Source organism: Eriocheir sinensis, chromosome 22 (genome assembly GCF_024679095.1).
Source record: "Eriocheir sinensis breed Jianghai 21 chromosome 22, ASM2467909v1, whole genome shotgun sequence".
In the NCBI taxonomy this organism is placed as follows: domain Eukaryota; kingdom Metazoa; phylum Arthropoda; class Malacostraca; order Decapoda; family Varunidae; genus Eriocheir; species Eriocheir sinensis.
Window position 1 is genome coordinate 18,714,589 of NC_066530.1, and position 27,952 is coordinate 18,742,540.

At 45.2% G+C, this 27,952-nt stretch overlaps 1 protein-coding gene across 9 annotated transcripts in view; it reads left to right on the forward strand.

The window, feature by feature from the left end:
• Nucleotides 1-3,631: 3,631 nt before the first annotated feature.
• The window catches only part of LOC127002195 (homeobox protein prospero-like), a 233,811-nt gene continuing 209,490 nt past the window's right edge, over nucleotides 3,632-27,952 (forward strand). For all 9 annotated transcript variants that reach the window (XM_050867885.1, XM_050867886.1, XM_050867887.1 and 6 more), the window contains exon 1: nucleotides 3,632-3,667. In XM_050867885.1, coding sequence (XP_050723842.1) covers nucleotides 3,641-3,667 — 27 coding nt within the window. In that variant the 5' untranslated portion in view covers nucleotides 3,632-3,640. The remainder of the gene's footprint in view (nucleotides 3,668-27,952) is intronic.

The window sequence follows — 27,952 nt, forward strand, 5'->3', positions numbered from 1 at the left end:
CCTGCCCTTCCATTCACAAGAGTGTGGGAGCGTTGAACTGAATGAGTGGAAGAGGAAGAGGAAGAGCGATTATAATTAGTCGGTGGGCGCCTTGGTGTGTGTGTGTGTGTGTGTGTGTGTGTGAGTGTGTGTGTGTGTGTGTGTGTGTGTGAGTGTGTGTGTGTGTGCGTGTGTGAATGTGAATGTGTATAAGTGTGAGTGAGTGATGTTCCTTTCTTTCCTTTCTTTCTTCCTTCCTTCCTTCTTCCCTTCCATCCTTCCTTCCTTTCCTCCTTCTTTCCTTCCTTCCTTCCTTCCTTCATTTCTCTCCTTCCCTTCCTCCTATATCATGACTTGAGTCTGGAAAGGTAGATAGATAGATAGATAGAAGAGAGAGAGAGAGACGAGACGAGACGAGACAAGACGAGAATGAATGAGACCAGTAGAATCATATATCAGAAATAGAAAGCAGACGAGGAGCATTTAAAGAATCACCCAAGAGTAAGAATTATCTGCCATCTATCTCCATTTCCTTCACCTCACCGTCTCCTCTTTCCTCTTGTTCTCCTCTTTCTCTCTGTCATTTGCTTCTAATTTATCACCGACTCCCTTACCTCTCCTTGATTTATTGCCTCTCTCTATCTGTCTGTATTTATGTGTCTCTTTCTCACTTGCTTACTCTCGCTCGCTCGCTCGCTCGCTCTCGTTCTCTCTCGCTTGCTCGCTTGCTCGCTCGCTCTCGTTCTCTCTCTCTCTCTCTCTCTCTCTCTCTCTCTCTCTCTCTCTCTCTCTCTCTCTCTCTCTCTCTCTCTCTCTCTCTCTCTCTCTCTCGTACCTATTTCCGCCCATCCTTGAAACTTTCCGGTGAGAGAGAGAGAGAGAGAGAGAGAGAGAGGACCGAAGAAGGGGAGTGAAAAGGAAGAGAAAATAGAGAGAGGAAGAGAGGAAAAGATAAAAGAGAGAGAAAGAGAAAGGGAGAGAGAAAAGGGAGGGTTGGATAAAGGGATCAGCTGGGGTAAGGGGGTAGGGAGGGAGGCATAGAGGAAGTAAGGGAGGGAAATGTATAGGGAGAAAGAAAGGGAAAGAAAGGGATAGAGATCAAGGTGTCTATAGAAGAAGAAAGTTGTTTGTGTTTACGTTGAGGGAAGGAACCGAGGAGACGTGAGGTGTTAAGGAGGAGAGAAAAGGGAACAGAAGACAAGGAGATGAGATTGATGGTATACAAGACACAAAATTGGAGCTTGTAAGAGAAAACAATAATAAGAATAGGGGGAAGAAGAAGAAAATAATGATAATACTAACCTTACCATACTTAGCTCAGTAAAGGTGAAGGAAAATAAGGAAACGAGAAAAGAAACTGATATTGATGGTACTACAAGACACAGAATTGGAACGTGTGATAGAAAAATAAGAAGAAAAATGACCAAACCATATTTATCTTTCTGAAGGCGGAAGAAAAAAAGGAAGATGAAGAAGAAAAGAATAGAAATCTGATGGTACCACAAGACGCAAAAATTAAATGTCATAGAAAAAAATTAATAATAATAAAAATAATAATTGAACCATAGAAAAAGCAATTAAGGTGAAGGTAGAAATAAAACTCGTAATAATAGTAATAATAATAATGATAATAATAATAATAAAAGTAATATGATCATACTTACCATTTCACCCTTATCAATACATTTCCATTCCATTTCAATCATTCCTCTACCTTAGTTAATTCCCCTTCCTTTTAAAGAGTTAAAGGGGGAAAGAGGGAAGGGAAGGGAAGGGGATTGGCTGAGATGATCCTCCTCCTCCTCCCTCTCTCCTCTTCCTCCTCCTCCTCCTCTTCCTCCTCCTCCTCCCCGGAACAACATTACTCTCCTCCCACATCCACTCCTGTTATCCGGACGCCTAGGAAGAGGAGGAGGAGGAGGAGGAAGAGGGGCAAGGGATAGGAGTTTAATCCCTTCCCACCCTCTCTCCTTCCGATCATCCTTCCTCTTCCCCTCCCTCCTCCTCTCCTTTCCTCCCACTCCGTCCTTCCTCCTCTGTGGTTCTCGCACCCGCCCTCCTCTCTCCCCTCCTCCTCCTCCATTTCATTCTACGGTATCACTCTCACCCTTCCTTCCCTGCATCCTGATCCCCCTGTCAGCCATCACCTCTCATTCATGCTTCCGTCTTGTCACGATACAATTTCATTCGATAAAATAGAAGAAAAAAACTTTGAAACGCCTTAAGCAGCTCAGCCGAGTGTTAAATCCATACGTGTTATCAAAAGGACGTTTAAATTGATTGTGTGTAGCTAGAATAGACACTTAACATCACAGATAATCACCACAGTTTATATAAAGTAAAATTCTTGCATAAAATCTTGAAGAAAATCTTGTATTAAGTCTTGTATGAAAAAGATACGCAAATAACATCTCGTATAAAATAGAAATGAAGGAAAAAGAACCTTTTTTGATAATTCCACTCCGGACAAAATCTTGAAGAAAATCTTGTATAAAGTCTTGTATGGAAAAGATATGAAAATAACATCTCTTATAAAGTAAAAATGAAGGAAAAAGAATAGAGTTTGGAACCTTTTTTGATAATTCCCCTCCGGATAAAATCTTGAAGAAAATCTTGTATAAAGTCTTCTATGAAAAATATATGAAAATAACATCTCGTATAAAGTAGAAATGAAGAAAAAAGAATAGAGTTTGGAACCTTTTTGATAATTCCACTGCTTACCAAACCGATTCTCGATGTCATATTAACGATAAAACTCCCTGTGCGTTGTAAGATGTCATGTACTGCGTTTTGAGTCACTTTGTACTTCGTGTAATAGCTGACGTCGAAATTGGAGGTACCTTTCCTTCCTTTCCTTCCTCTCGGCATTTTTCTCTTTTTCATGTAAGTTTTTAATTTAGTTTTCCTTCCTCTTTTCCTCGCTTCCTCCCTTCCTGCCTTTCTTCCTCTCTCCCTCCCTCCCTCCACCCTTCCTCCCTCCCTCCTTTCCTCCCTCCCTCAGCCGGATGGAATGAGAGAGAGAGAGAGAGAGAGAGAGACGTAGCTTCCTCTTCTAAGATCAGGACGGAAACGGAGTCAGAGAGAGAGAGAGAGAGAGAGAGAGAGAGAGAGAGAGAGAGAGAGAGAGAGAGAGAGAGAGAGAGAGAAGAGAAGAGAAGAGAAGAGAGAAAAAGGAGACAGATGGAGATACAGACCAAAGTAGAAATATCAGATTTTTTTTTTTTTCCATTATCGTCGTCTATAACGTTCTTCATGGATGTGATTAGCGTAAAGAATAGTGTAAGTATCTACTGAAGAGACACCACTAATCTACACCACTTACCACCACCACCACCACCACCACTACCAACACCACCACCACCGCCGCCGCCAACAAAAAAATACCGGAGATTTCAACGTCAGAATAAGTACCAATCTTTTTTTTCTCATTTTTCTCATTCCTGGTGACGATAATTTTTTTTGTATTTTTATTATTCCTTTTGCAAAACGTGTGTGTATATGAGAGAGAGAGAGAGAGAGAGATACACATACACTCACACAAACACACAGACAGATAGACGGAAGCAAGATCATCCCTATTTGCATTATAAGAAGCTCAACACCTGAAGTCCCTGATGTATGTTATTAATGCGTCCCGTTCCGTCCACAGGTGAGGCAGAGGATGCTGGGTACAGAGGACGAGGAGGCAGTAAGTGTGACTCTTTACCTGTATTTCTCACCCCTTACCCACCTGAGTCAAAGGCCCGTATTCTGAAACGTATCGGGCTATCACCACGACTGCTTCCCAAGGCCACAGAGAAGATTAGCCTTTTTCTTTTTTTTACAGCAGAGGAGTCAGTTCAAGGGCATAAAAAAGAGGTTGCCTAGTTTTCATGGGTGATTTTTCCCGTCCATGGTACAGAGGGCCTTGTCAGACTATCTCTAGGCTTATAAAACTACCCATGGATATACTAACATTGCCTCTACGAAAGCCTTATTCAATGTGGGGGTATAAGCTCCGATATGTTTAAGGATATGGGTCTGATATACGTAATAACACACTAATTTATAACGTAACTCATCTACAACGTCAATTTTTTTCACTTTTAAGCTCTATATTAATGTGTGTTTTGATGCTTTGGAAATATGTAGATTTTGAAAGCATTCACTAATTATCACGACCTTTTTTAATTGTTTGTGTTAATATTTAGACGTATGTTTCTGTATGTGTTTAATTATTCGTGTTTGGATATATCGTGTTTTATTTTTGTTGTTGTTGCTGTTGTTTGTGTGATGTTTACTGATGATAATATACGATAAAATGGGATTGTGTGGAGAATTTTTGACTTTTTGGTATATGTTACGTGTGTGTGTGTGTGTGTGTGTGTGTGTGTGTGTGTGTGTGTGTGTGTGTGTGTGTGTGTGTTTCCTGGATAATTTTAGCAACACGACAGCTGCTTTACGCACTTATACGCCCAAAGTTTCGCTCATTACATAATTTAATACACATCTGCACACTGTAGTTTCGCTATAATACACGAGTTTCATTTATCATCGTTTATATTCACTTTTATGCTCCTATGTTTCGTTCAGTGCTTAATATATTTCTTTCATGCGTTTCCTTCAAGTGTTACGAGACAGTTACACTCTTCTTCTTCCTCCCTGACCACCCTCATGTTCTCCCTCACCTCCTCCTCTACCTCTTACCGTGTTCAAATCCTCACCCTCCTTGTCCCCTCTCCCTCACCCATCCCTTAACCCCTTACCCTGATCCACTTCCCTCATCTATTCCTTCACCCCTTACCCTGTTCCACTCCTCTCATCCTCCTTGTCCACTCTCCCCTCACCCATCCCTTAACTCCTTACCCTGATCCACTTCCCTCATCCATTCCTTCACCCCTTACCCTGTTCCACTCCCCTCACCCTCCTTACCTTCTCCTCCTCCTCCCCTTCCACCCTTCACCTCATCCACCCCTCAGCTCAACCCCCCTACCATCCTCACCCTCTCTCCCCTCACCTTCCTTACCCACCCTCCCATCTCCCTTCCCTTACTCCCCTCACTCTTACGATCTCTTCCCTAACCCTTCATACCCTGCCATGTCCCTTCCTCACACCCCTTACCTCACCCACCCATGCCCCTCCCTAGCACCCCTTCCACCCCTCTCCTCACCTTCTCCTCACCTCACCCTCCCATGCTCCTCCCTTTCCCCCTTCAGCTCACCCACAAGACCGCCCCATTTACTTGCATCTGGGAGCTTAAATAATCAACATTTACATCTATAATCGCCTCATTTCGACTCGCGTACTCGCATATTGTCGGGGATACGAAAGTGAAGAAAAACTAGACCCAGGTATCCTCTACCCCCTACCCCCAGACACCGGTTCGAGCCCCGCCTCCCCCAGCCAAAGCGAGCAGGTGATTGGTGACGTCTGCCGGGAATGAGGCGTAATGACACGTCGTTAGGGAAAATAACCTCTAATTGGGCCCGTAACAAGCGGTGAGGCTCCTCGGGCGGGGGATATTTGCACACATTCCCATGGCGCTCGTAATCGTCGCAAAAGTAGCTCATAGTCGTGTGTTTAGTGTATTTAAGAAGAGAGAGAGAGAGAGAGAGAGAGAGAGAGAGAGAGAGAGAGAGAGAGAGAGTGGTGTGGTTAGGTTAGATGTATTGCCCATTGAGTAGCTTGCAAGGGTTTATAGCGGTTGGTTCTTGTCTTGCCGCGAAGGTGCTATTAGTGGTTCTGGTGGTGATGGAGGTGATGGTGGTGGTGATGAAGAATTAAGAGAAGGCAAAAAAAAGTTAACTAGAAGGTGAAGAAGGAGAATAACAGAGAGGATCAGAAGGAGGAAGAGGAAGAGGAGGATAGGAAAAAAAAGAAGTATAAAGGGAAGGATTAGATAGAAGAGAAGGATATGGGAATGTAGAGAAGAAATAGAATAAGACGAAGAATCAGAGGGAAGAAGGGGAAAAGAAGGAGGAGGAGGAGAGGTGAAGAACGAACATAAGAGAGAGAAATAGATAGAAGAGGAAAAGGAGAAGGAGAGGTGTGAAGAAAGAGCAAAAGAGTGAGAATCAGAAAGAAAACAAGAGGAAGAGGAGGAGGAAGAGAAGGATCAGAAGAGGAGGAGGAGGAGAGGAAATAGATATCGCTTTCTACTGCCTTTAATCATCAGCTGAGGCCGTTAACTCTGCTATGGAGACCTGTAATAGGGGACCACTGTACACCTTATTATAGGAAGCGCTACCTCTCCCTCTAAACGGCGCCACAGCATGGAGTTCAGGAAGAAGAGGAGGAGGAAAAGGAAGAGGAAAAAAAATAAATGTTCTCCACAATGTTGCCTCACACTCGCTTCCTCTTGTAACTGGTTCTCTTTAATCAAACCCCCTAATTACCCTCTCAACACCAAGTTCCGCTCATCACTACTGTACATACCTAATGGACTCTAATGAACTGTTTGCGGATTGCCGTGAAGCGAAGAATATTATCTTTAATGAACCCAAGAGTCGCTCGTACGGACACACACCATTAGGAGATGACCAAATGACCCTCGGAAGTGGATGGACTCGACTCTCAACCCAACTTGTATTTGTCATTATTCACTCCAGATGGAAGTCACTGCAATTCACTATGTGCCAAAATGCTATCCTAAAGGAGCATTCAAACGACTCATCCACACTTTTACCATTAGGAAAGAACCAAACGACACTGAAAACTGGATGGACTCGCCTTAACCCAACTCATTCCTGTCATTACTTACCCGAGAGCTCACAACCCCGCGAAGATGGAAGTCAACGCTATGCTAAATGAACACTCAGGCCACTCATCCACACACACACCATTAGAAAAGGCCCAAATGACCCTCAAAACTGAATGGACTCGCCTCAAACCAACTTCTTTCCCTCGTGACTCACTCCGGAGCTCACCACGCCGCTAAGATTGAAGTCAACGCAATGCTAAAAGCTCGAAGTATCATCCTATACGACCCCTCAGCTATCAGGAAAAGACCAGACGAGCTTTTAAACTGGATGGACTCGCTTCACCCCAACTCCTTTCCGTCATTACTCAAAAACTCACAACACCGCGAAGATTGAAGTCAACCCAATGCTAAAGGTCCGAAATATCATCCCAAAAGAGACCTCAGCTATTAGGAAAAGACCAAACGACCCTTAGAACTGGATGGACTCGCTCAAAAACTCACACACCGCAAAAGATTGAAGTCAACCAATGCTGAAGGTCCGAAATATCATCCCCAAACGAACTGGAGAACCTCGTTCCAACTCCTTTCCCTCATTACTCCCTCCAGAGCTCACCACGCCGCCGAGATGCAAGTCAACACCCCGCTATAGATCCTCATCATCATTTATCACGGCAATGGAGGCGAGACACCATTACCGCCACTTAAAACCATGACGTATGAGATGGAGGTACTTTACGCCGTCACGCTGTAGCCATTCTATATATCTCCCGCAACGCAGACTGCATACTTATACCCATTAGCATGCGCGGGAGGATAATTTCTCTTGAAGGCCGAGCAGCTGTCTCTTGAGCTTCTGTTTCCTTTATATGCAAGAGTCGCTGAGTCCGGTGTCCTCACGTCGAGTTTGGTTAGGAGTCTGTCATCGCCTGGTCGTGAGGACAAGTTTATCAAGAGGAGCTAATGGAAAACGCGATGGGACTCTTACCTGACTCAAGTTCGCCTCTCATACCTAAGGAAAAGGCTGTAGAATGTGGTTAGTCTCTTAGACGGGCAGAGTTCTCACCCTAAAACTAAGGAATTGAATCTAGAACTTGATGAGACAATTGAAGAACCCAATTTGTTACCCCACTTTGAAAATAAAATATAGAACTTGATGCGGACAATTAAACAGCGAAAGTTCTCACCTAGCGAAAGTTCTCACCTCTAAGTCAAGGAAAACGAACTTAGAACTTGATGAGACCTTAGCTGTTGAAATCCTCACCCCATCCATAACTAGACAGTGCAGAAGATCACCCTATGGCAACAAGAGCCCAATTAGAACCTGATGGAAGAACTGATCGATTAAACTTTCCACCATCGTATAGAAAAGGTATTCAGAACTCCCACCACCGAACATTTACCGACTAATGAGATCTAAACTCTTCAAATTCTCACCTGACATCCAACCAGCTTTCAAAATCTCATCCCAAGTAAAAAAAAACATGTAACTAGAACCTTACGAAAGACCAGAACGCCCAGAACTCCTTACCGTTGTATAGAAAAGGTATTCAGAACTTATTGAGACCTAAACTGTGTAAATTCTCGCATAGGAAAGGCAAAACAAAGTGCAATTAGGACCTTACGAAAAAACAAACGCCTAAACTCCCACCGTCGTATGAAAAAGCCATTCAGAGCGTCCTTCAAACATCTCCAGCATGCGAGGGATGTTGTGTAGGGGCCGAGGAATGAATGAGAGGAGGAGGCGCCACCCTAGGGAAGCAGGATGTGAAGGGTGAGGTGGACAAAGACCCCCAGACGCCTCCGAACCAAGACTTCCTGTGAAGGCTCGGCGGGAGGAAGGAAGGAGGGCGAGAGGGTGAGAGGGAGGCTGCGTGGTGGCGAGCGTCCGTTCCTCCGTGTTCCCTCCCACGCACCGCCCCAGAGGAAGGAATGAATGGAAGGTGTTTGTCGGGAATGTTTGCGTGGGAGATAAATGAGGGAAGGAGATAAAATGGACGTGATGGATGGACGGAAGGAAGGACGAAGGGATGGAAAGAAGTGAGCTAGTTTGATATGGGAAAGGAAGAAAGGAGGATGAAAAAGACTGAGGAAAAGAGGAAATAGTGGATGAAAGGAAGAAGAAAGGAAGGATGGAAGGAAATATACATGATAGAAAGTTAGTAGGGAAAGAAGGAAGGAAGGAAATATAAAAAAGACAGAAGGAAGGTGAAAATAGGAAATGATGGAAGGAAGGAAGGAGAGAAGGATAACTAGTAAGGTAAAAGGAAAGGAAGGGAATACGAGAGCCAGACTAAAGGAAAAAAAAAAGAAGTTAAAAGTGAAAAAAAAGAAGGGAAAGGAAAAAAGGGAAGTAAGAATTAAAGAGAAAAAAGGAAGAACAAGAGAAAATAAACCGCAAGAAATGAAAAACAATATAAAAATTATACTAAAAGAGAGAGAGACGGAGACAGAGACAGAGGGGGTGGGGGGTAGAGAGGGAGAGAGGAAGAAGAAGAACAGGTGGAGGAAAGGAAAAAGGATGTAAGGAGTTAAGAAGGAGGATGTAGAGGAGACCCCACCCAAGTCTTAACGAACTGGACCAAGAGGAGGAGGAGGAGGAGGAGGAGGAGGAGGAGGAGGAGGAGGAGGAGGAGGAAAGCTTCTCATCAAGGGAAAGAGAAGACAAACAATCGGAAACGGAAATAACAAAAAAGAATATAATAAAAACTTGAGAGAGAGAGAGAGAGAGAGAGAGAGAGAGAGAGAGAGAGAGAGAGAGAGAGAGAGAGAGAGAGAGAGAGAGATGCACCGGATATACTACTTACCTGGAGGAGGAAAGGTGAGGTAGGAGGAAGGGTGCTGGAGGAAGGAAGGGAGGGAGGGAGGGGCGCAAGGAAGGAAGGAAGGAGGGGGAAGAGATGAGAAGAGAGAAGCGAAGATAACGGAAAGAAATATCTGATGGGCGGCGGCCGTGACGGGAGGAAGGGAGGAAAGAAAGGAAGAAAGAAAGAAGAGAGGAAAGAAAGAAGAGAGGAAAGAAAGGAGAGAGGGAAGAAAGAAGGGAGGAAAGAAAGAAGGGAGGAAAGATAGAAGGGGGAAAGAAAGAAGCGGGGAAAGAAAGGAGAGAGGAAAGAAATGCAAGTACCAATATTTCCACCATTACCAGGACCATCACCACCAACCATACCACCACCACCACCACCACCTCCATCACCATCCCAGCAGTAACGACATTGAGATGATTTACACATTACTAATAGCTTAATAAATGAATCGATAACATACTCATAAACAAGCGGATGTAAATAGCAGTTAATTGAGAAGTGTAAATCAACGGACATGAAAGGAAGAGAGAGAGAGTTAATGGAAGGTAGTTTATCATTTTTGTCATAGCGTATTGGATGTGTTCTTTGCCTGGTGTTGTTGAAGAAGGGATTAAGGATTGGGTTTTCTCTTCTTTAATCAGAGAAACATGTATTTTTCGTGTTTATTAACGTTTATTCGACATGTGCTTTCTTTTCTATCGTTTTAAAAGTAGAGGTCACGGATTGCCTTTTCTTCTTTAACCCGGTAGCAGCGGGGATCATGTTTCTTAATGGTCCCTCCAAGCTAGAAAAATGAGAAAAAATCACCCCTCACACAAAACATTTCATAATAATATCAAAGCATTTGTGATCAGATTATGCATCATCTATTTTGGGGGGTTGATATCATGGCACAAATTTGGCCCGTCGCTGCTACACGGTAAAGCTACAAATTTGGCCCGTCGCTGCAACACGGTAAAGCTACAAATTTGGCCCGTCGCTGCTACACGGTAAAGCTACAAATTTGGCCCGTCGCTTCTACACGGTAAAGCTACAAATTTGGCCCGTCCCTGCTACACGGTAAAGCTACAAATTTGGCCCGTCGCTGCTACACGGTAAAGCTACAAATTTGGCCCGTCGCTGCTACACGGTAAAGCTACAAATTTGGCCCGTCGCTGCTACACGGTTAATTAAAGTAGCATATTCATTTACCATCATTGTAGATTACGACATATTTTCCTTTCGTCGTGTCGTTAAAGTGGAGATCAAGAACTGTATTTACTTTTTCATATCAGCTATACAGGTTACGGTATCTATAGTGTCGGCGTAACAGCTCACCATTTGGGGCTGGGCGAGGGCGTATAGGTTTTATGGGGGATGGAGTCGCGACCCCTTCACCGTGTTTTTCAATGGGAGTTCGCAACTGTTACCGCCGACACTGTAGTTTAATTGCCACGTGTCGGTATAGCAAAGATTCTAGACTCCATTTTCTACATCACTGTCCGTCAGCCGTGTCTCGCTACAGTAGAGATCACACACTCCGTTTTCTCTCTCGTTTCCTTTCTTCTTTTTACCCCAGTGACCGCCGCTTCCCACACGGCCGCCGCGACGCTGGGCCAAGGCTACCCCGTGACACACTAACACACATACACACACGCACATACACACACACGGCCTAGGCTTACCTGACCACAGCGGAAAAAATATAAAGTCCATTTTCTTACATATCTTCCAAGCTCACCTTTTTCACAAGACTGTCGTAGGAGTGTTGGGCATTTGTAGAGGTAGTTTTATGACCCTTCTGGTAGTATGATCATTCTTCTGTACTATGACCCTACACAAACACTCATTAGAACGCGATTTTATGGGCCTCTGGAAATAGTGGAAGCGTCTGAGGGTCACATTCTTAAACATTTTCCAAGCTCATATATTTGACAAGACTTTCGTAGGAGTGTTGGGCATTTGCAGAGGTAGTTTCATGACCCTTCTGGTAGTATGATCGTTCTCTTGTGCCGTGAACTTATACAAACACTCATTAGAACGCTTTTTGGGGGCCTTTGGAAATAGTGGAAGCATCTGAGGGTCATATTCATAATAATTTCGGAGCTCAAGCACACACGTTAATTTGATAAGGCTTTCGTAGGAGTGTTGGGCATTTGCAGAGGTAGTTTAATGACCCTTCTGGTAGCTTGATCATTCTTTTGTGCCACGAACCTCAACAAACACTCACTAAAACGCTATTGATCTCCTTTTGGGGCCTTTGAAAACAGTTAATGTGAGAGGCAGCAGAGTCTGAGAAAACCGACCTTAGTTAGAGTTCTAAAGAAGAGAAGTTCGTGAAGAGTTTTGTCCAATCCAAGGTCAATCACTCATGTTACCAGCAGCTGTCCACCACCACCACCACCATCACCACCACCACCCCAGTAAAACACCACCAGAGGAAGGTCTCCACCCATCCATTGCCAATTATTTGCATGGGGATTAGTGCAATTACCAGCCGCTCCTCCTCCGTCAAGAGTATATGGGTCGGGCGCCCTTCATTACATCCCCCTCTCCCCCTCCTTCCCCCCCACCCCGGAATGGTTTTTAATTGTGGTGTTTTTTTGGGGGGGAGGGAGGGAGAGGTATGGCGCGTCCGTGTGTCTAGGGAATTTATGGTGGAGGAGAAAGGAGTAGAAAGGAGTCAGGGGCCATTGTTGTCTGTTGCTGTTGCTGTTGATATTGATGTTCCTGCGTCTTCCAGTTGCTGTTTTGATGCTGTTTCTGACGCTGTTCTTGTTGATGTTCCTGTTCCTGTTTGCTGTTCCCTTTGCTGTTCTTGTTCATGATGCTCTCGCTGTTCCTCTTCCTGTTGCTGCTCTCGTTCCTCGTTATTTTGGCCTCCAGTTCACCTTCCCCACAGCCATTCCCTCTCCCTCTGTTGCCGTTCCTGTTACTATTGGTGCTCTCGTTCCTCTCGTTCCTTTGGCCTCCAGTTCACCTTCGCCACAGCCATTCCCTCTCCCTCTGTTGCCGTTCCTGTTACTATTGCTGCTCTCGTTCCTCTCGTTCCTTTGGCCTCCAGTTCACCTTCTCCACTGCCATTCTCTCTCCCTCTGTTGCCGTTCCTGTTACTATTGCTGCTCTCGTTCCTCTCGTTCCTTTGGCCTCCAGTTCACCTTCCCCACAGCCATTCCCTCGCCCTCTGTTGCCGTTCCTGTTACTAATGCTCCTCTCGTTCCTCGTTCCTTTGGCCTCCAGTTCACCTTCGTCACAGCCATTCCCTCTCCCTCTGTTGCCGTTCCTGTTACTATTGCTGCTCTCGTTCCTCTCGTTCCTTCGGCCTCTTGTTTGCCTTCACCGTAACCATGCTCCCCCGCTGGTCCCGTTCCTCGCCTTGACCCTTCCCTCCCTGGCTGGTCGCTGGCTAACGTTATATTATTATCGTGGCCAGAAATTGATATTCCCTCGCCGCGCCGCTGAGGTGGGTGATGAAGTCAGGACGAGTGCTTAGTGAGGTGGAGGCTGAGGAGGGTCTGTTGGGCTGCGTTTCTGGGTTCTTTCAAAAAAGGCGATTCTTGATGGTCCTGAATTACTTAAGAGATTACTAGGTGAGGAGAGGAAGGGAGGAAAGAGGGGGGATTTAGGATAGGGAGTGACAGGAAGCTTAGGAATAGAGAAGGGCAAACAGATAGAAGTGTAAGTTGCCAATGATAAAAAAAAAGGCGATTCTTGATGGTCCTGAATTACTTAAGAGATTACTAAGTGAGGAGAGGAAGGGAGGAGAGAGGGGGGATTTAGGATAGGGAGTGACAGGAAGCTTAGGAATAGAGAAGGACAAACAGATAGAAGTGTAAGTTGCCAATGATAAAAAAAAAGGCGATTCTTGATGAACTTGAATTACTTAAAAGATTACTAGGAGGGAAAGGGAAGGGAGGAAAGGGAGGAGGATTTAGGAAGCGACAGAAAGCTTGGGGATTGAGAAGGGCAAACAGATAGAAGTGTAAGTTACCAATAATAAAAAAAGGCACTGCTTGATGGATTTGAATTACTTAAAAGATAAATAGGAGGGAAGGGGAGAGGAGGAGGAAAGCGGGCTTTAGGGTAGGGAGCGACAGGAAGCTTGGGGACGGAGAAAGGCAAACAGATGAAGTGTAACTCGCCAATAATATAAAAAAAGGCACTGCTTGATGGATTTGAATTACTTAAAAGATAAATAGGAGGGAAGGGGAGAGGAGGAGGAAGGGGGCTGTAGGGTAGGGAGCGACAGGAAGCTTAGGGATGGAGAAGGGCAAACAGCTGCAAGTGTAAGTCGCCAATAATACAGGGAAGGCAAGCAATCAAGCAGACCAGACAACAATGTAAACGTCGGAAGCCCAAGAGTGGACCGTCAGCCTCGCCCCCGCCGCTCGCCCGTCCACGCCGCGCCGCTGACAGAATCGGGTTAAAAGGAAGATTGGTGAGACCCAGCCCAGGAGCAGCCCGGGGCCGGACGTCCGGTTAGGGGAGAGGGAAGCGTGGTGGGGCGAGGAACGGGAAGGAGTGGAAAGGAGGGAAAGGATAGAAAAGGAGAAGGTGGTGGTGAGGGAAGGGAAGGAAGAGGATAAAAAGGAGATGGTAAGAAAGGGGAAGGAAAGGAAAGGAGTAGATAGGGGTGAGAGACGAGAAGGAAAGGAAAGGAGGACGATAGAAAAGGAGATGATAAGGAAGGGGAAGGAAAGGAAAGGTGGAGACGGGGGTGGTTGTGAGGAACAAGAAGGAAAGGAAAAGAGGGAAAGGATGGAAAAGGAGGTGATGGTGATGACGGTGGCGGCAATGGCATGCATACTAAGAAAAGCGGACAGGAAGAGATAAGATATTAACAAGGAATGAATGGAGGAGACAGGAAGGAATGTTGGATGTGAGGATGACAAAGGGAGAGTGAGAAAAAGGAAAATAAATATGTTAATGAGAGATTCGTAGCTGGAACAAGACTAAGAACTAAGAGTGAGTGGGACATCCTTGAGGGACTTCAGGATAAGGACTGACCACCGGAATATGAGAGAGTGAAGGAGAATGGGGAACTGAGGGTCGTATTTTAAAACATTTCGTCGCCCGAGTTCACATATTTGACAAGGCTTTCGTATGGGTTTAGGTCAATTCCAGGAGTAGTTTTATGACCCTGGTGGTAGTTTAACCCTTCCTCAGTAACATGAAACTAAAAAAGCACTCATTAGAACCCGATTAAGCCCCTCTTTGACCTTTAGAAATAGTTGATGTGAGAAGCGAAAGTGTCGTAAAATAAATACTTACCAATGAGGGAGATTAAGGAGTCAGACATTATATAGGAGAAAGAACAGAGTAGAAGGGGAAGGAGTGAAGCAGCGTTACCAGGTTATCGTACTCAGCCACGCAGCACATTATTTTTTTTTCCGTTTTTTGACTCACAGCTATCGCAAACAAACACCAATAAGTAACGCTTTTAACGATGATTTTAACTGGAATCTCGTTATCTGTGTGGGTATGAGAGTTTTGGGCCCTGGAACTGATGTGATGTTTTGAGTACGGTAATATGGTAACGCTGGAGTGAAGGGAAGTTACTGTACGTAGAACCTGAAGAGAGAGAGTGGAGTGAAAGGAGAAAGGTTGAGGGGAAGTTGCTGTCTATACTAACTGGTCTTATCTCTCTTTATATTTATACCTGAAAAAATTAATTAATCCTTGAGCCCAGGTGTGTACTAACAGGGCTTCTTCACCATGCCTTACACCTGGGGACGTAGACTTCGGCCCTTATGCTCAGACGCTTTGGGCTCCTACAACAAGCATTTCCAAAGGCCATAACGTAGATCAGTCGGGTTCTAATGAGTGTTTCTTCACATTCATGATGCAGAAGAAGCCTTGACAAACTACCACTCCTCCCGAAATTGACCCCTCTTTCGGCCACCTCTTTGGATTCTTTTTAGGAGTAGCGAGTAGCGGGCTTTTTTTATTATTGTTTCCTTTTTTTGTGCCCTTGTGCTGTCTCCTTTGTTATAAAAAAAACTAGGCCCATAAAACTAACCAGGGACGAAATACCCCACCCACGCAACCTCCACGAAAGAAAGCCTTATGAAACATGGGTGCGTATAAGCCCTTGAATATATGGGTCTTTAAAGTACCTGGGTGTGGGCGGATGGAGGAGGTGGCCAAGAGGGGGAGAAGAAGGAGGAAGCAGGGGGGAAGGAGCGTCCGGGATTGTATTTCACTATTACGCAGATTAATGGCGCAGGATGACACCGTTTGCCTGGTTGTTTATGTGTGTCTTGTTTGCCCGGCGTGAACACTTAGGGCCGGGAACGATACCGAAAGAAGAGCGCATCTACGACTAATGATTTCCGTTATATTTATGATTACGTCGAGTTCAATTTTAGGGGCTCAGAAGGGTTTAAATGACACTCTTAAGGACTCCCTGCCTCTGACTAATGATCTTTTTTCTTATTTTTACTACGTTAGGTTATATTTTAGGGTTTGAAAAGGGTTAAAACGAGACCTACATCTGCGATAAATGATTTTCTTTTTATTTATGGTTATGTCAAGTTAGAGTTAGTATAGTTAGACCTCTTAAGGACTCCCTACCTTTGAATGATGATCTTTTTTCTTATTTTTACTACGTTAGGTTATATTTTAGGGTTTGAAAACGAGACCCACATCTGCGATAAATGATTTTCTTTTTATTTATTGTTATGTCAAATTAGAGTTAGTAAAGTTAGATTATAAGTAAAGGGGCTGAGAAGAGTAGCAGGCTTTTTTTGATCATTTATTACCCTTTTTTATGCCCTTGAACTGACTCCTTTGCTGTAAAAAAAAAAAAAAGAGAGAAATAAATAAATAAAACGACGCTGTAACAAGACCAGTGATTTTTTTTGCGTGTTTATATTTAAGTTATTTTATTATAGAGGCGAAGAATGCCTTAAATCACACTGTAAGGAGACCACGACTACAACTAATGATATTCTCTTTTATGATTAGGTCGTTTCATTCTACCTAACCACTACCCCCCCACCCCCCACCCCACCCCACCCCTCCCGCACACACCACCCTCCACATCTCGCCTGGTTGACGCACATTCCTCCTGGCAGATAACAACCCTCCGCCCCGCCACAGCCGCCGCATTAACTACAAATTTAACAAGCAATTTAGCTACCAAACTGCCTTCACCCATACAATGACCAGGAACACACAATTACCAGGTACCAGGCCTACAAATCTTTCCCCCACCCTCTCTCTCCCTCTCTCTCTCTCTCTCATGTCCTTCCCTTTCTCTTTCCTCTCCTCTACTCTACTCTACTCTACTCTACTCTCCTCTCCCACCTCTTATATAGGCCTTTCTCTCTTTCTCTCTCTCCAGTAAGTCCATTATTATATCTGTCCTCTCTCGCTTTCTCTTTCTCCCTGCCTCCCTCTCCTTCCCTCTCTCTCTCTCTCTCTCTCTCCCTCCTTTTCGTTCTTTGTGTTCATTCCTTGAGTCTTCCACCTCGGTTCTTTCTTTCCCATCGTTCGTGTTGTCTTTGTTTCGCCTCTAAGAGTCTTTTGTGTTTGTTTAACTTGCTTTAATCTTATGTACTAATAGCTGTAATTTTATCAGTATGTTCCTTTTCTCTCTTGTTTATTTCATATTCCTTTGGTTCCTCCTGCTTCTCCTCCTTCTTTGCTTAATCTTTTTCTTCTTCGTTTATATTTCTTCTTCTTTATTATCATCATTTTCATTATCTATCTTTTCTTCTTGTTCTTGTTAGTGTTCTTTTCTTGCCTCTTGTTCTAGTTTTTCTTCTTCATTTTCTTCTTATTCTACTACTTCATAATTCTCCTCCTCCTCCTCCGTCTCCTCGTTTCACTTTTCACTGCCAAGGTCCGCAGTAGCCCTCGCCCGTCAGCCAGTCACGCCCACCGCTCCGAGACAGACGGACGCGCGGCTACTGGCGACACACTCCCCCGCCCAAGGCTCCGTGTCCCCCATTATCGGCGGCCAGGGAGGGTGACGCGAGGGTGCTGGGCGGCGGCTGAGCTGATGGCCACTGAAAACCTACCTTTGTCAACCTCTCACGCTTCTGTTTCCTTGCGTTTTTCTTGTGTTTTTTTGTGGTATTTGTATTTTGGTTAGATTTTTAGCCAGGGTGTAAGTAATGGGTCTTTCTCGTCGCTGGCTTCAATATATTCCTCGTTCTCGTCTCTGGCTTCAAAATATTCCTGCTTCCAACCTTCCTTTTCCCTCCACTTCTTCCTCGTTCTCGTCGCTGGCTTCAATATATTCCTCGTTCTCGTCTCTGGCTTCAAAATATTCCTGCTTCCAACGTTCCTTTTCCCTCCACTTCTTCCTCGTTCTCGTCGCTGGCTTCAATATATTCCTCGTTCTCGTCTCTGGCTTCAAAATACTCTTGCTTCCAACGTTCCTTTTCCCTCCACTTCTTCCTCTTTCTCGTCGCTGGCTTCAAAATATTCCTCGTTCTCGTCTCTGGCTTCAAAATACTCTTGCCTCCAACGTTCCTTTTCCCTCCACTTCTTCCTCGTTCTCGTCGCTGGCTTCAATATATTCCTCGTTCTCGTCTCTGGCTTCAAAATATTCCTGCTTCCAACGTTCCTTTTCCCTCCACTTCTTCCTCTTTCTCGTCGCTGGCTTCAAAATATTCCTCGTTCTCGTCTCTGGCTTCAAAATACTCTTGCTTCCAACGTTCCTTTTCCCTCCACTTCTTCCTCTTTCTCGTTGCTGGCTTCAAAATATTCCTCGTTCTCGTCTCTGGCTTCAAAATATTCCTGCTTCCAACGTTCCTTTTCCCTCCACTTCTTCCTTGTTCTCGTCGCTGGCTTCAAAATATTCCTCGTTCTCGTCTCTGGCTTCAAAATACTCTTGCTTCCAACGTTCCTTTTCCCTCCACTTCTTCCTCTTTCTCGTTGCTGGCTTCAAAATATTCCTCGTTCTCGTCTCCGGGCTCACATTTTGCATCTCCGCTCCCGGATTAGCGCGCGGCGGCCGTGTATCGGAGGACAGAACCAAACTTATAGGCGTCGTTATTTTGTTAGGCACTCAACTTTGCATGTAACACCTCCAGGCACGAGTTTTCCATGTCCCTCGCTCTTATTACATGTACTTACCCCGTCATGATCCCTCCCTGGTGATAATTAGATGGCGGACTATCATACTAAACCAGGTCACCCTTCCCTTCCTTCCCTTCCCTTCCCTTCCCTTCCCTTCCCTCCCTTCCATTCCCTTCCCTTCCCTTCCCTTCCCTCCCTTCCCTTAGAATTTCATCTCTCCTCTGTCCCTTTCCCTTCCTTCCTACCTCCTAACCTCCTCCTCCCTACTGTTCTCTTTCTTTCCTCCCTCCCTACCTTCTTTCCTCCCTCCCTCCTTCCCTTCGTACCTTCTCCCCACTATCCCTTTCCCTCTTTCCTTCTTTCCTCCCTCCCTATCTGCTCCTCCTTGTGCCTCCTTCATTATTATTATTATTATTATTATTATTATTATTATTATTATTATTATTGCTGTTGTAGATGTTATAGATAGTAGTAACAGCTCCTCCTCCTCCTCCTCTCCTCCTCGCGTTCAGTACCTGGCCGCCACCTGTGTCCCGGTACCTCAAATAGCGCCGTGACTATTAATTAAGTTGTTGATATTACCCCGCTATTGCCTCGCGCCTAATGCTGCCCTGTGCCGAGTGTGGCCGCCGCCCGACCGCCGCTAATGCTGGGGCTTGTGGTGTCTGAGGGAGTGCTGGAGGTGGTGCTGGTGGTGGTGGTGGTGGTGGTGGTGATGTTGTGATGTGATTGTGTGTGACTCGAGATTCTTGGTCTTAGAGTTTGCGATAGATATATACTTCCTTTATTTCTTTGGGGTAGTTTTCTTTTTTGCTGTTAGGTGGATGGTGATGTGGTGGTGGTGGTGATGTGGAACTGTGTGAGACGAGTTTCTTGGTCTTAGAGTTTATAATATGTAGTGATTATAAAGCTCACGTGAGTCTTCCATTCCTTTTTCTGGGCAAATTTTGTAGATATATTTTTTTACGGTCATTTTTGCTGTTGTTGTTGTGTTGGTCTGAGCCGGAAGAGAGTAAGCTGAGGGTGACTTCATTTACTAAAGATGATTCTTGACTTATCTCTTTTTGGGATAGTTTAGTTTGCTTACCTCTTCTCATTTTCTTTATACATCTCCATTTTTCTTAACTGTGGCGATCTGAACTGAAGACGAGAAGGCTACTGAGGATTTCGAGGTATTCCGCGTATCCAAATTCAGGCTAGACATCCTTCCTCTCCTTTTCTACTTGGTTACTTCTCCTTGATTTCTTTATTTATCTCAGCGTTTCTAATTGTGGAGATCTGAGCTGAAGACGAAAAGACTACTGAAGATTTCGAGGTATTCCGCGTATCCAAGTTCAGGCTAGACATTCTCCCTCTCCTTTTTCTACTTGGCTACCTCTCCTTGATTTCTTTATTTATCACCGCGTTTCTAATTATGGCGATCTGAGCCGAAGACGAGAAGGCTACTGAAGATTTCTAGGTATTCCGCGTATCCAAGTTCAGGCTAGACATCCTTCCTCTCCTTTTCTACTTGGTTACTTCTCCTTGATTTCTTTATTTATCTCCGCGTTTCTAATTGTGGCGATCCGAGCTAACGACGATGAGGAGGAGGAGGAGGAGGCTGCGGCGATCAAAGGAGGCGAGGAGCAATAACATAATAGGCGGGTGTCCACCTGTAAACCGTTTAGCTGAGTGGTGGGTGGTAGTTAGCGTCAGGCCGGCGGTTATTACGGACCACGCCGCTCTCACGCTGTCAATACATTTCAATTACGGCCGTACAGGAGCAGGCCAAGGGGCGGCTGCGGGGCGACGAGGGCCAAGACGAGAGGATGAGCCGGCCAAGGAAAATTAAATGGAGGTGTAATTCATGATACAGCGAGGATCAGGAGAGAGAGAGATAGACAGATAGATAGAGAGATAGTGGGAAAGACTGGTACACGCTGATGAGGAGGAAAAAGAGGTAGACAGGTAGAGAGAGAGAGTGAAAGAGATGCACCAAGGAAGATCAGGAGAGAGAGATATAGAGATAGATAGAGAGATGGGGGAAAGAATGATACACGCTGATGATGAGGAGAAAGAGATAGACAGAGAGATAGAGAGAATGAAAGACCACTGAGTTTAATAAGACATCCTTCTATTATACACCCAACGAAGATTAAATGAAAGAGAGTGACATAGATAGATAGATAGATGGATAGAGAAACAGATAACACCACTGAACTTAATAAGACATCCCTTTACTATACCAAACATCTAAACAAAATCGATATCTATTACACACAGACACTTCACCATTCACTCCGCCATCCATTCTAAGGCAAATATCTGAGGAAGCTTTGCAGGACTCAGATCGTTAGTGTCAGACCCCTCCATCCCTCACATCAAGTACTTCCAAAGGCCGAAAAGGAGCTCAGCCGTGTTCTAATGAGTGTTTCTTGACTTTCACGGTACAGAAGAAGGATCAAACTACCACTAGGGTCATAAAACTACCCCTGGAAAAGCCCACAACTCCCACGAAAGCCAAGTCAAATATGTGTTGGACTTGGACCCCCGAAATGTTTAAGAATATGACCTCGGGAGTGTAGTTGCTGTGAGGAAGTGGTCACGCGGGGCAGCCACTGGTCAGGTACACACACAGCCTCCGCCACAGCCACACAGACGCGCTATTGGTTTGCAGTCGACGGGGTATCACGGCAAATTCTCTTCCATTAGTGTAAACCTGCGTTGTGAGGGCGATGGGAGGCGAGAGGAAGGAGGAAGGGAGGGTCGGTCGGGGAGAGGCAGGCAGGGGAAGGAAGGAGTTGGGGAAAGGGGGAGGATGAGACGAGGGAATGGTTGGGAATGGGGACACGGGCTATGAGTTGTGTGAAAGGGGAAGAGGGAAGGAAAGGGGAAGGAAGGAATGAAGAGAAATGAGAACAAGAAGAACTCAGAATAGGTATAAGTCAAAAGGTGAGGGAATAGAAAACAGCATTAGCCTACAAGTTATTAGAAAGAGGAGAAGAAAGGGAAGAAAGGAAGAGAGAATGGGAAGGAAGGAAGAAAAAGCAGCATAAGGAACGAAAATAACTTAGAGTAGGTCATCATTAGGTAAGGGAAGACAGATGAGAGATGAAGGTAAATGGTCTTAAGAGGAGAGTTAAAAAAAAAGTTAAATTGACGGAAAATTAAATAAAAAGAATACATGAGAAAAATATAGACAGAGAGAGAGAGAGAGAGAGAGAGAGATGGACTAGAGAGGAAGTTAAGCAGCTTGTGTTGGTGGTCACTCCGGGCGATGGTCACTCCTTCCTCACTCCCTGGCGCCGCGCCCAGAGATTACGAGAAGGAGGAGAAGGAGGAGGAGGAGGAGGAGAAGGAGGAGGAGAAGGAAGGAGAAGAGGAAATGGAAGTAGAAGAAGAAGGTGAAGGAGCAGTAGAAGGAGGAGGAGGAGGAAGAGGAATAGGGAGAGAAGGAGGAGGACGAAGACAAGGCTTAGGAGAAGGAGGAAGATGAAGGAAAGAAAGAAGAAGAAGGTGAAGGAGCAGTAGAAGGAGGAGGAGGAATAGGAATAGGAACAGAAGGAGGAGGACGAAGAATAGGTTTAGGAGAAGGAGGAAGAAGAAGCAGAAGAAGGAAAGGAAGACGAAGAAGAAGAAGAAGAAGAAAAAGAAAAGGAGGAGGACGAGGAAGCTTCAATCTCACCTCAATCACACTTAAATCGAAACAAAAGAAGTTATGCTAAGACAACTTCACTTCTAAACCACAAAGTTACCACATATCAATCTTACCAAAAACTCGAGTGACATTACCTCAAAAACTCAACTCCACCTCTAAACCACATTGTCAAGAGGTCCGCTCACACAATTCCTCCCCGCTCGCATTCCACCTCCTGGGAAATGCTAAGGACATCGGTAATTTGAAGGAAAACTATTAGGGTCGTTTCATAAGACATTTCGCCGCCCAAGAACACCTATTTGACAAGGCTTTCTTAGGAGTTGTGGGCATTTCCAGGAGTAGTTTTATGACCCTGGTGGTAGTTTGACCCTTCCTCTGTACCGTGAACCTAAAGAAACACTCATTAGAACCCGACTGACCCCCTCTTTGACCTTTAGAAATGGCTGTTGTGAGAACCCAAGGTGTCTTCTAATACCGACCTAAAAATCTTTCCCTCTTAGCCTCCCTAATCCCATACGGCCGATGTGAGAGCCTCGTTACAGCAATCAGCCAATTACTCCAATTATTTGATTATTCGAATTAATCCCCAGATCGTCCTAATTAACCTGTAATTGAATACGTTATCCTCTCTTTTGGGCGGACAGTGACATCGGTGGTGGTGGTGGTGGTGATGGTGGTTGTGGTGGTGGTGGTGGTGGTGGTGGTGGTTGTGGTGGTGGTGGTGGTGGTGGTGGTGGTAAGGTCATTTTTCTCTGCCTTTTCTTTTTCCTTTAGTCTGTTTTCCCTTCATTACTCTTTTTCCTTTTTATTTCATTCCTTTCATTTATCTTTCTCCCTTCTCATTCTTGATTTCCTCCTCCTCCTCCTCCTCCTCTTTCCTTTATTTCCTTCGCCTTTCTTTCTTAAATCTCTTCACCTTTCACTGCCTTTTCCTTCCCTATTATCCGTTTCCCCTCATTCCTCTCTTCCTTTGCTTCTAATTCCTTCCTTCTATCTTTTTCTCGCCTCATTCTTGATTTCCTCCTCCTCCTCCTCCTCTTCCTCCTCCTTTTTCCTTTCCATTCATTTCTTTCGCCTTTCTTTCTTAAATCTCTTCACCTTTTCACTGCTTTTTCCTTCCCTTTTATCCGTTTTCCCCTCATTCCTCTCTTCCTTTCCTTCTAATTCCTTCCTTTTATCTTTCTCTTGCATCCATTTCTTAATTTACTCCTCCTCCTCCTTCTTGCATTTTCCTTTTGATTAATTTCTCTCGCCTTCCTTTCTTAAATGTCTTCACCTTTCACTACCTTTTCCTTTCCTTTTTATCCGTTTCCCCTTCATTTATCTTCCCCTTTCCTCTTCCTTCCTTCCATCCAGCTTTCCCTTGCTTCTTGATTCCTTCCATTTGCCTCATTTATCTTCTTTTCTCTTCAACTTTCATTCATTTCCATTTTCTTCCTTATCTCCATTTCTTGATTTCCTTCGCTTCCTTTTTCTCTTTATTTTTCCCTTCACTCACTTCCCTCGCCTTCCATTCTTAGATCTCTTCACCTCCTCCTTCTTCTTCTTCTTTCCTTCATCCATTCCCCTCACCTTCAATCTCCCCTTCCTCCGTCTCCATCTCCATTTAGCCATCCATCCATTCCTTCATCCAGCCATCCAGTCAGCCGCCAGTCGTTACCACACTCATTACCCAATCATCCGCATCGCTTATGTAAATGGTCCCTTCTGGACGCTGGCTGACTGACTGACTGACGGCTCCCTGACCAGCTTTCTGATGTCTTAAGTGGCGTGGGGGGGTAAGAAAGGGAGGTAGGGAATGCACTTTTGGTTAGTTTAGGAGTTTAAGGCATGTTATTAGTTTGTGAGGGAATGAATGGGGGGGGATCAAGTGTTTAAGGAATAGTGATTAGGGGAATAGAAGCGATTGAGTGTACAGGAAATGGGAATACGATTAGATTACGTGTTTTTGAGTTCTCCCTTCCAGTAAACAGAAATAAAGGGAAGAATAAGTTAGTCTTTTGATAGGGAAGGTTAACGACTTGAAGGTTGTGGTGGTGGTCGTGTGAATCAAGGGAGGTCGTGGATATGGTTAAATTAGGTGTTTCAGTGGACGTCCTTCCAGTAAACAGAAATAAAGGGAAGAATAAGTTAGTCTTTTGATAGGGAAGGTTAAGGACGTGAAGGTTGTAGTGGCGATCGTGTGAATCAAGGGAGGTCGTGGATATGGTTAAATTGGGTGTTTCAGTGAACGTCCTTCCAGTAAACAGAAATAAAGGGAAGAATAAGTTAGTCTTTTGATAGGGAAGGTTAAGGACGTGAAGGTTGTAGTGGCGATCGTGTGAATCAAGGGAGGTCGTGGATATGGTTAAATTAGGTGTTTCAGTGATCACCCTTAAAGTTAAACGAGAAAAAGGGAAGAATAAGTTAGAGTCTTTTGAGAGGGAAGGTTAAGGACGTGAAGGTCGTAAATCAAAGGCGGACGTGATTTCAGTCCCCGTGGCTTCTAAGGAGACGTACCAGTTAAAAAAATAAACGAAAAAATAAGTTATGGGTCTATCGATAGGGAAGGTTAAGGACGTGAAGGTTGTGGTGGCGATCGTGTGAATCAAAGGCTGACGTGATTTCAGTTCCCGTGGCTTCTAAAGAGGCGTACCGGTTAAAAGAAAATAAAGGAAAGAATATGTTAAGGGTTTTTTGATAGGAAAGTTTGAGGGCGTGAAGGTCGTTAGTGATGGTCGTGAATCTAGAGCGGACGTGATGTAAGTCCCCTTGGCTTCTAAAGAGACATAACAATTAAAATAAAAAATGGGTAGGACAAGTTATGGGTCTATTGATAGGGAAGGTTAAGGACGTGAAGGTCGTTGGTGATGGTCGTGAATCAAGAGCAGGACGTGATTTCAGTCTGGTGGCTCCTACAGAGAAGTTCCAGTTAAAAGAACAAAAGGGAAAAATTTCTTAAGGAATCGTCTTTTGGGGGGTGAGTTTGAGGACCTGGGGGTTATGGCGGTCGCGTGAATGAAAGGAGGACGTGATTTCAGTTCGTTGGGGTCGTCGTGAATCAAAACAGACGTGATATCACTCCCCAAACCTCCTGAAGAGAAGTTCGTGCGATTGGAAGTTGTAATGACAGACGGAAGCGGCGGCGTGGAGGTGTCAGGAAGTTGTTGGCGCGATAGGCGAAGAGATGCCCCGATAATTGAGCCTCGCATCCCGGCCCAGTGTTTGCTCGAGGCCGCAGAAATTAATGTTATTGTAGCACTGTGCCGAACTGTACTATGGGGAGGTAATTACTGGTGATGTAGGAGTAGTAGACGACACATTAATACATAAACAAACACGGATGAATAGGCAGAGAATTATGAGACATGGATTCCCTTATTTTTTCGTTGGGTTGGAGAATGTGCCTCGACTGACCGTGGGAGGAGCCACTGCTAACCCCTCCCCACCACCTCTCCCCAACCCTCCCCTTCCCTTCCCACCTCTCCCCAACCCTCCCCTTCCTATGCTCCTACTCTCCCCTACCCTTCCGTCCCGTCCACTACTTCCCCTCTCTTCCCTTCCCTTCCTCTCCCCTCCCTTCCCCTCCCCTTCCTATACTCCTACTCTCCCCTCCCCTACCCTACCCTTCTGTCCCGTCCACTACTTTCCCTCTCTTCCCTTCCCTTTCCTTCCCCTCCTCTTCCACCCTTCCCTTCCCCTCCTTTCCCTTCCTCAACCCCTCCCCTCCCTTCCCTTCTACTACCCTCGAGTCCCGTCCACTACTTTCCCTCTCTTCCCTTCCCTTTCCTTCCCCTCCTCTTCTACTTCCCTTCCATTCCTTTCCCTTCCTCAACCCCTCCCCTCCCTTCCCCTCCACTACCCTAGCTCGAGTCCAATCTACTCCTTTCCCTCTCTTCCTCTCCCCCTACCCCTCTCCTTCCCTTCCCTTCCCCTCTCCTCCCTTCCCCTCCTCTCTCCATCCCTCACCTACCCTAGCCTTCCCCTCCCTTCCCTCCCTCCCCTTGAGTCTCGTCCACTAACTTTCCCTCTTGTAAGGTCTGGGCGTAATCGCGGACATTTCACGGTTCCTTAGAGATTTCCCAACGCGCTCTTTTGTACAGGTGACCCACTTCCCCGCGTCGTTACCTAGATCACTAAACTGGCAAGATTAGGCGAAGACCTGATTGCCTGGCTACCTGGGGATACCTGGGGATACGTGGACGCCTGCTGCTGCTTGTCTGTCTGCCTGTCTGTCTGTCTGTCTGTCTAAGAGGGGGTGGGGGGAGGGAGGGGAATTCTGCCTTCTCCTGTTACGACATTCCCCTTTCCTTAGCGTTTATTGTTTCCTCTCGCTTTCGTTTGCCTTGGACTGTGCGTTGAGGGTCTTCGTACACTCGGTAATGGTCCCTGATTCGCTGTCCTCCTTCGCTGTTTTCACGTGACCGCTTTCCTTAGCTTACATTGGCTTTTGTGACCGCAGGAGGATAAGTTAATAGCTATGTTTCTTTGTAATGCTTGAGGGTCTTATAAATGTGTAACCTCAGGAGATGATTTGTTATGATCGCTTGTTGCTTTCACCACCCTCAGTTTACCTTTGTTAACTATCCCTTGTGCGATTTAAGAACGGTCATGTCTCTTCCAATACTTCAGGTTCTTATAAATCCATACTTCGAAGGCTGAATATATCTGCTTGCCCATTCCTTTCACTGTCTATTAATTTCATCAGTCTACCTTTGTTTACGTCAGGGGCTCCATCATTACTTTCACTCTCCACTATTAATTTCATCAGTCTACCTTTGTTTACGTCAGGGGCTCCATCATTACTTTCACTCTCCACTATTAATTTCATCAGTCTACCTTTGTTTACGAGGCCTCAGGTGTGAAAATAAATAGCTGACACGTCTATTCTAACGCTTTGGTTATTGTGTATGTATAACCTTAAGGGCTCCATCATTACTTTCACTCTCCATTTATGATTTATGCACCTCACCTTTGCTTACCTTCGTTTATGGGGCCTCAGGTGTGTAAGTAAATACCTTCCCCGTCTAACCTCGCTCTCCAAGTTCCAATGCATCTCAGTCCTCCTCCTCCTCCTCCTCCTATTTCCCCTCCTCTCCTGCTCTCCATCTCCCACCTGCCAGTGACCTCCTCGTCTTCCCTGTCGCTCGGCTGCTCAGCGGACGTCGCACTGTCTTGTGGAGTAATTGATTAATTGTCCACATTGCAGAGTGACTACCTTGCTGGTTAACTGCATTGTTACTTGATTACCTGAACGCTGATTGGCTTCCTCCTCGCCAGGTGTTGAGTCTCTTGGTGGACCCAGCCGCGCCTTGTCTGTCTGAGGGTGGCACTGCTCTGACTGACCTCTTGGCACCTCCTTGATATGGCTTTCCCCTGGCACTCGCTCTCTTATGACTCGACTTTCTTGGCTCTTAGTAAAATCTTTGACTAGAAGTTTTGTCTCTGGTTCTCGCTAGTTCTCTTGGCATTTCTCTATTTCTCTACACTGCCTTCATATGAATTTCCCCTTGACTTTTGCTCTCTCGTAGCTCTCTCTCGACTCTGTCCGGTCTCAGTACCTTTTTTTTATTAGAAGTAACTTTGTTTTAGCCTTCTGAAGATCTCTGGTGGTTCTCTCTTGATGCATCCTTGTGAGAGTTAACCTTGCTCGAGGATACGCTCTTTTGTCCCTAAGTATCGTAGAGGAAGTGTTCGGTTTGATAATTGTAGTGAAGAGTCAAGATTGTTTGTAGTTGATCTTTTGGTATTTGTATGGTCTGGAAATACTTGACTGACATTGATTATCTTATGACTGACCTCACCTGTTAATAAAAGGTACTGAGGTGGATATAGAATTACTGGACTGTCATAGATCATCTTATT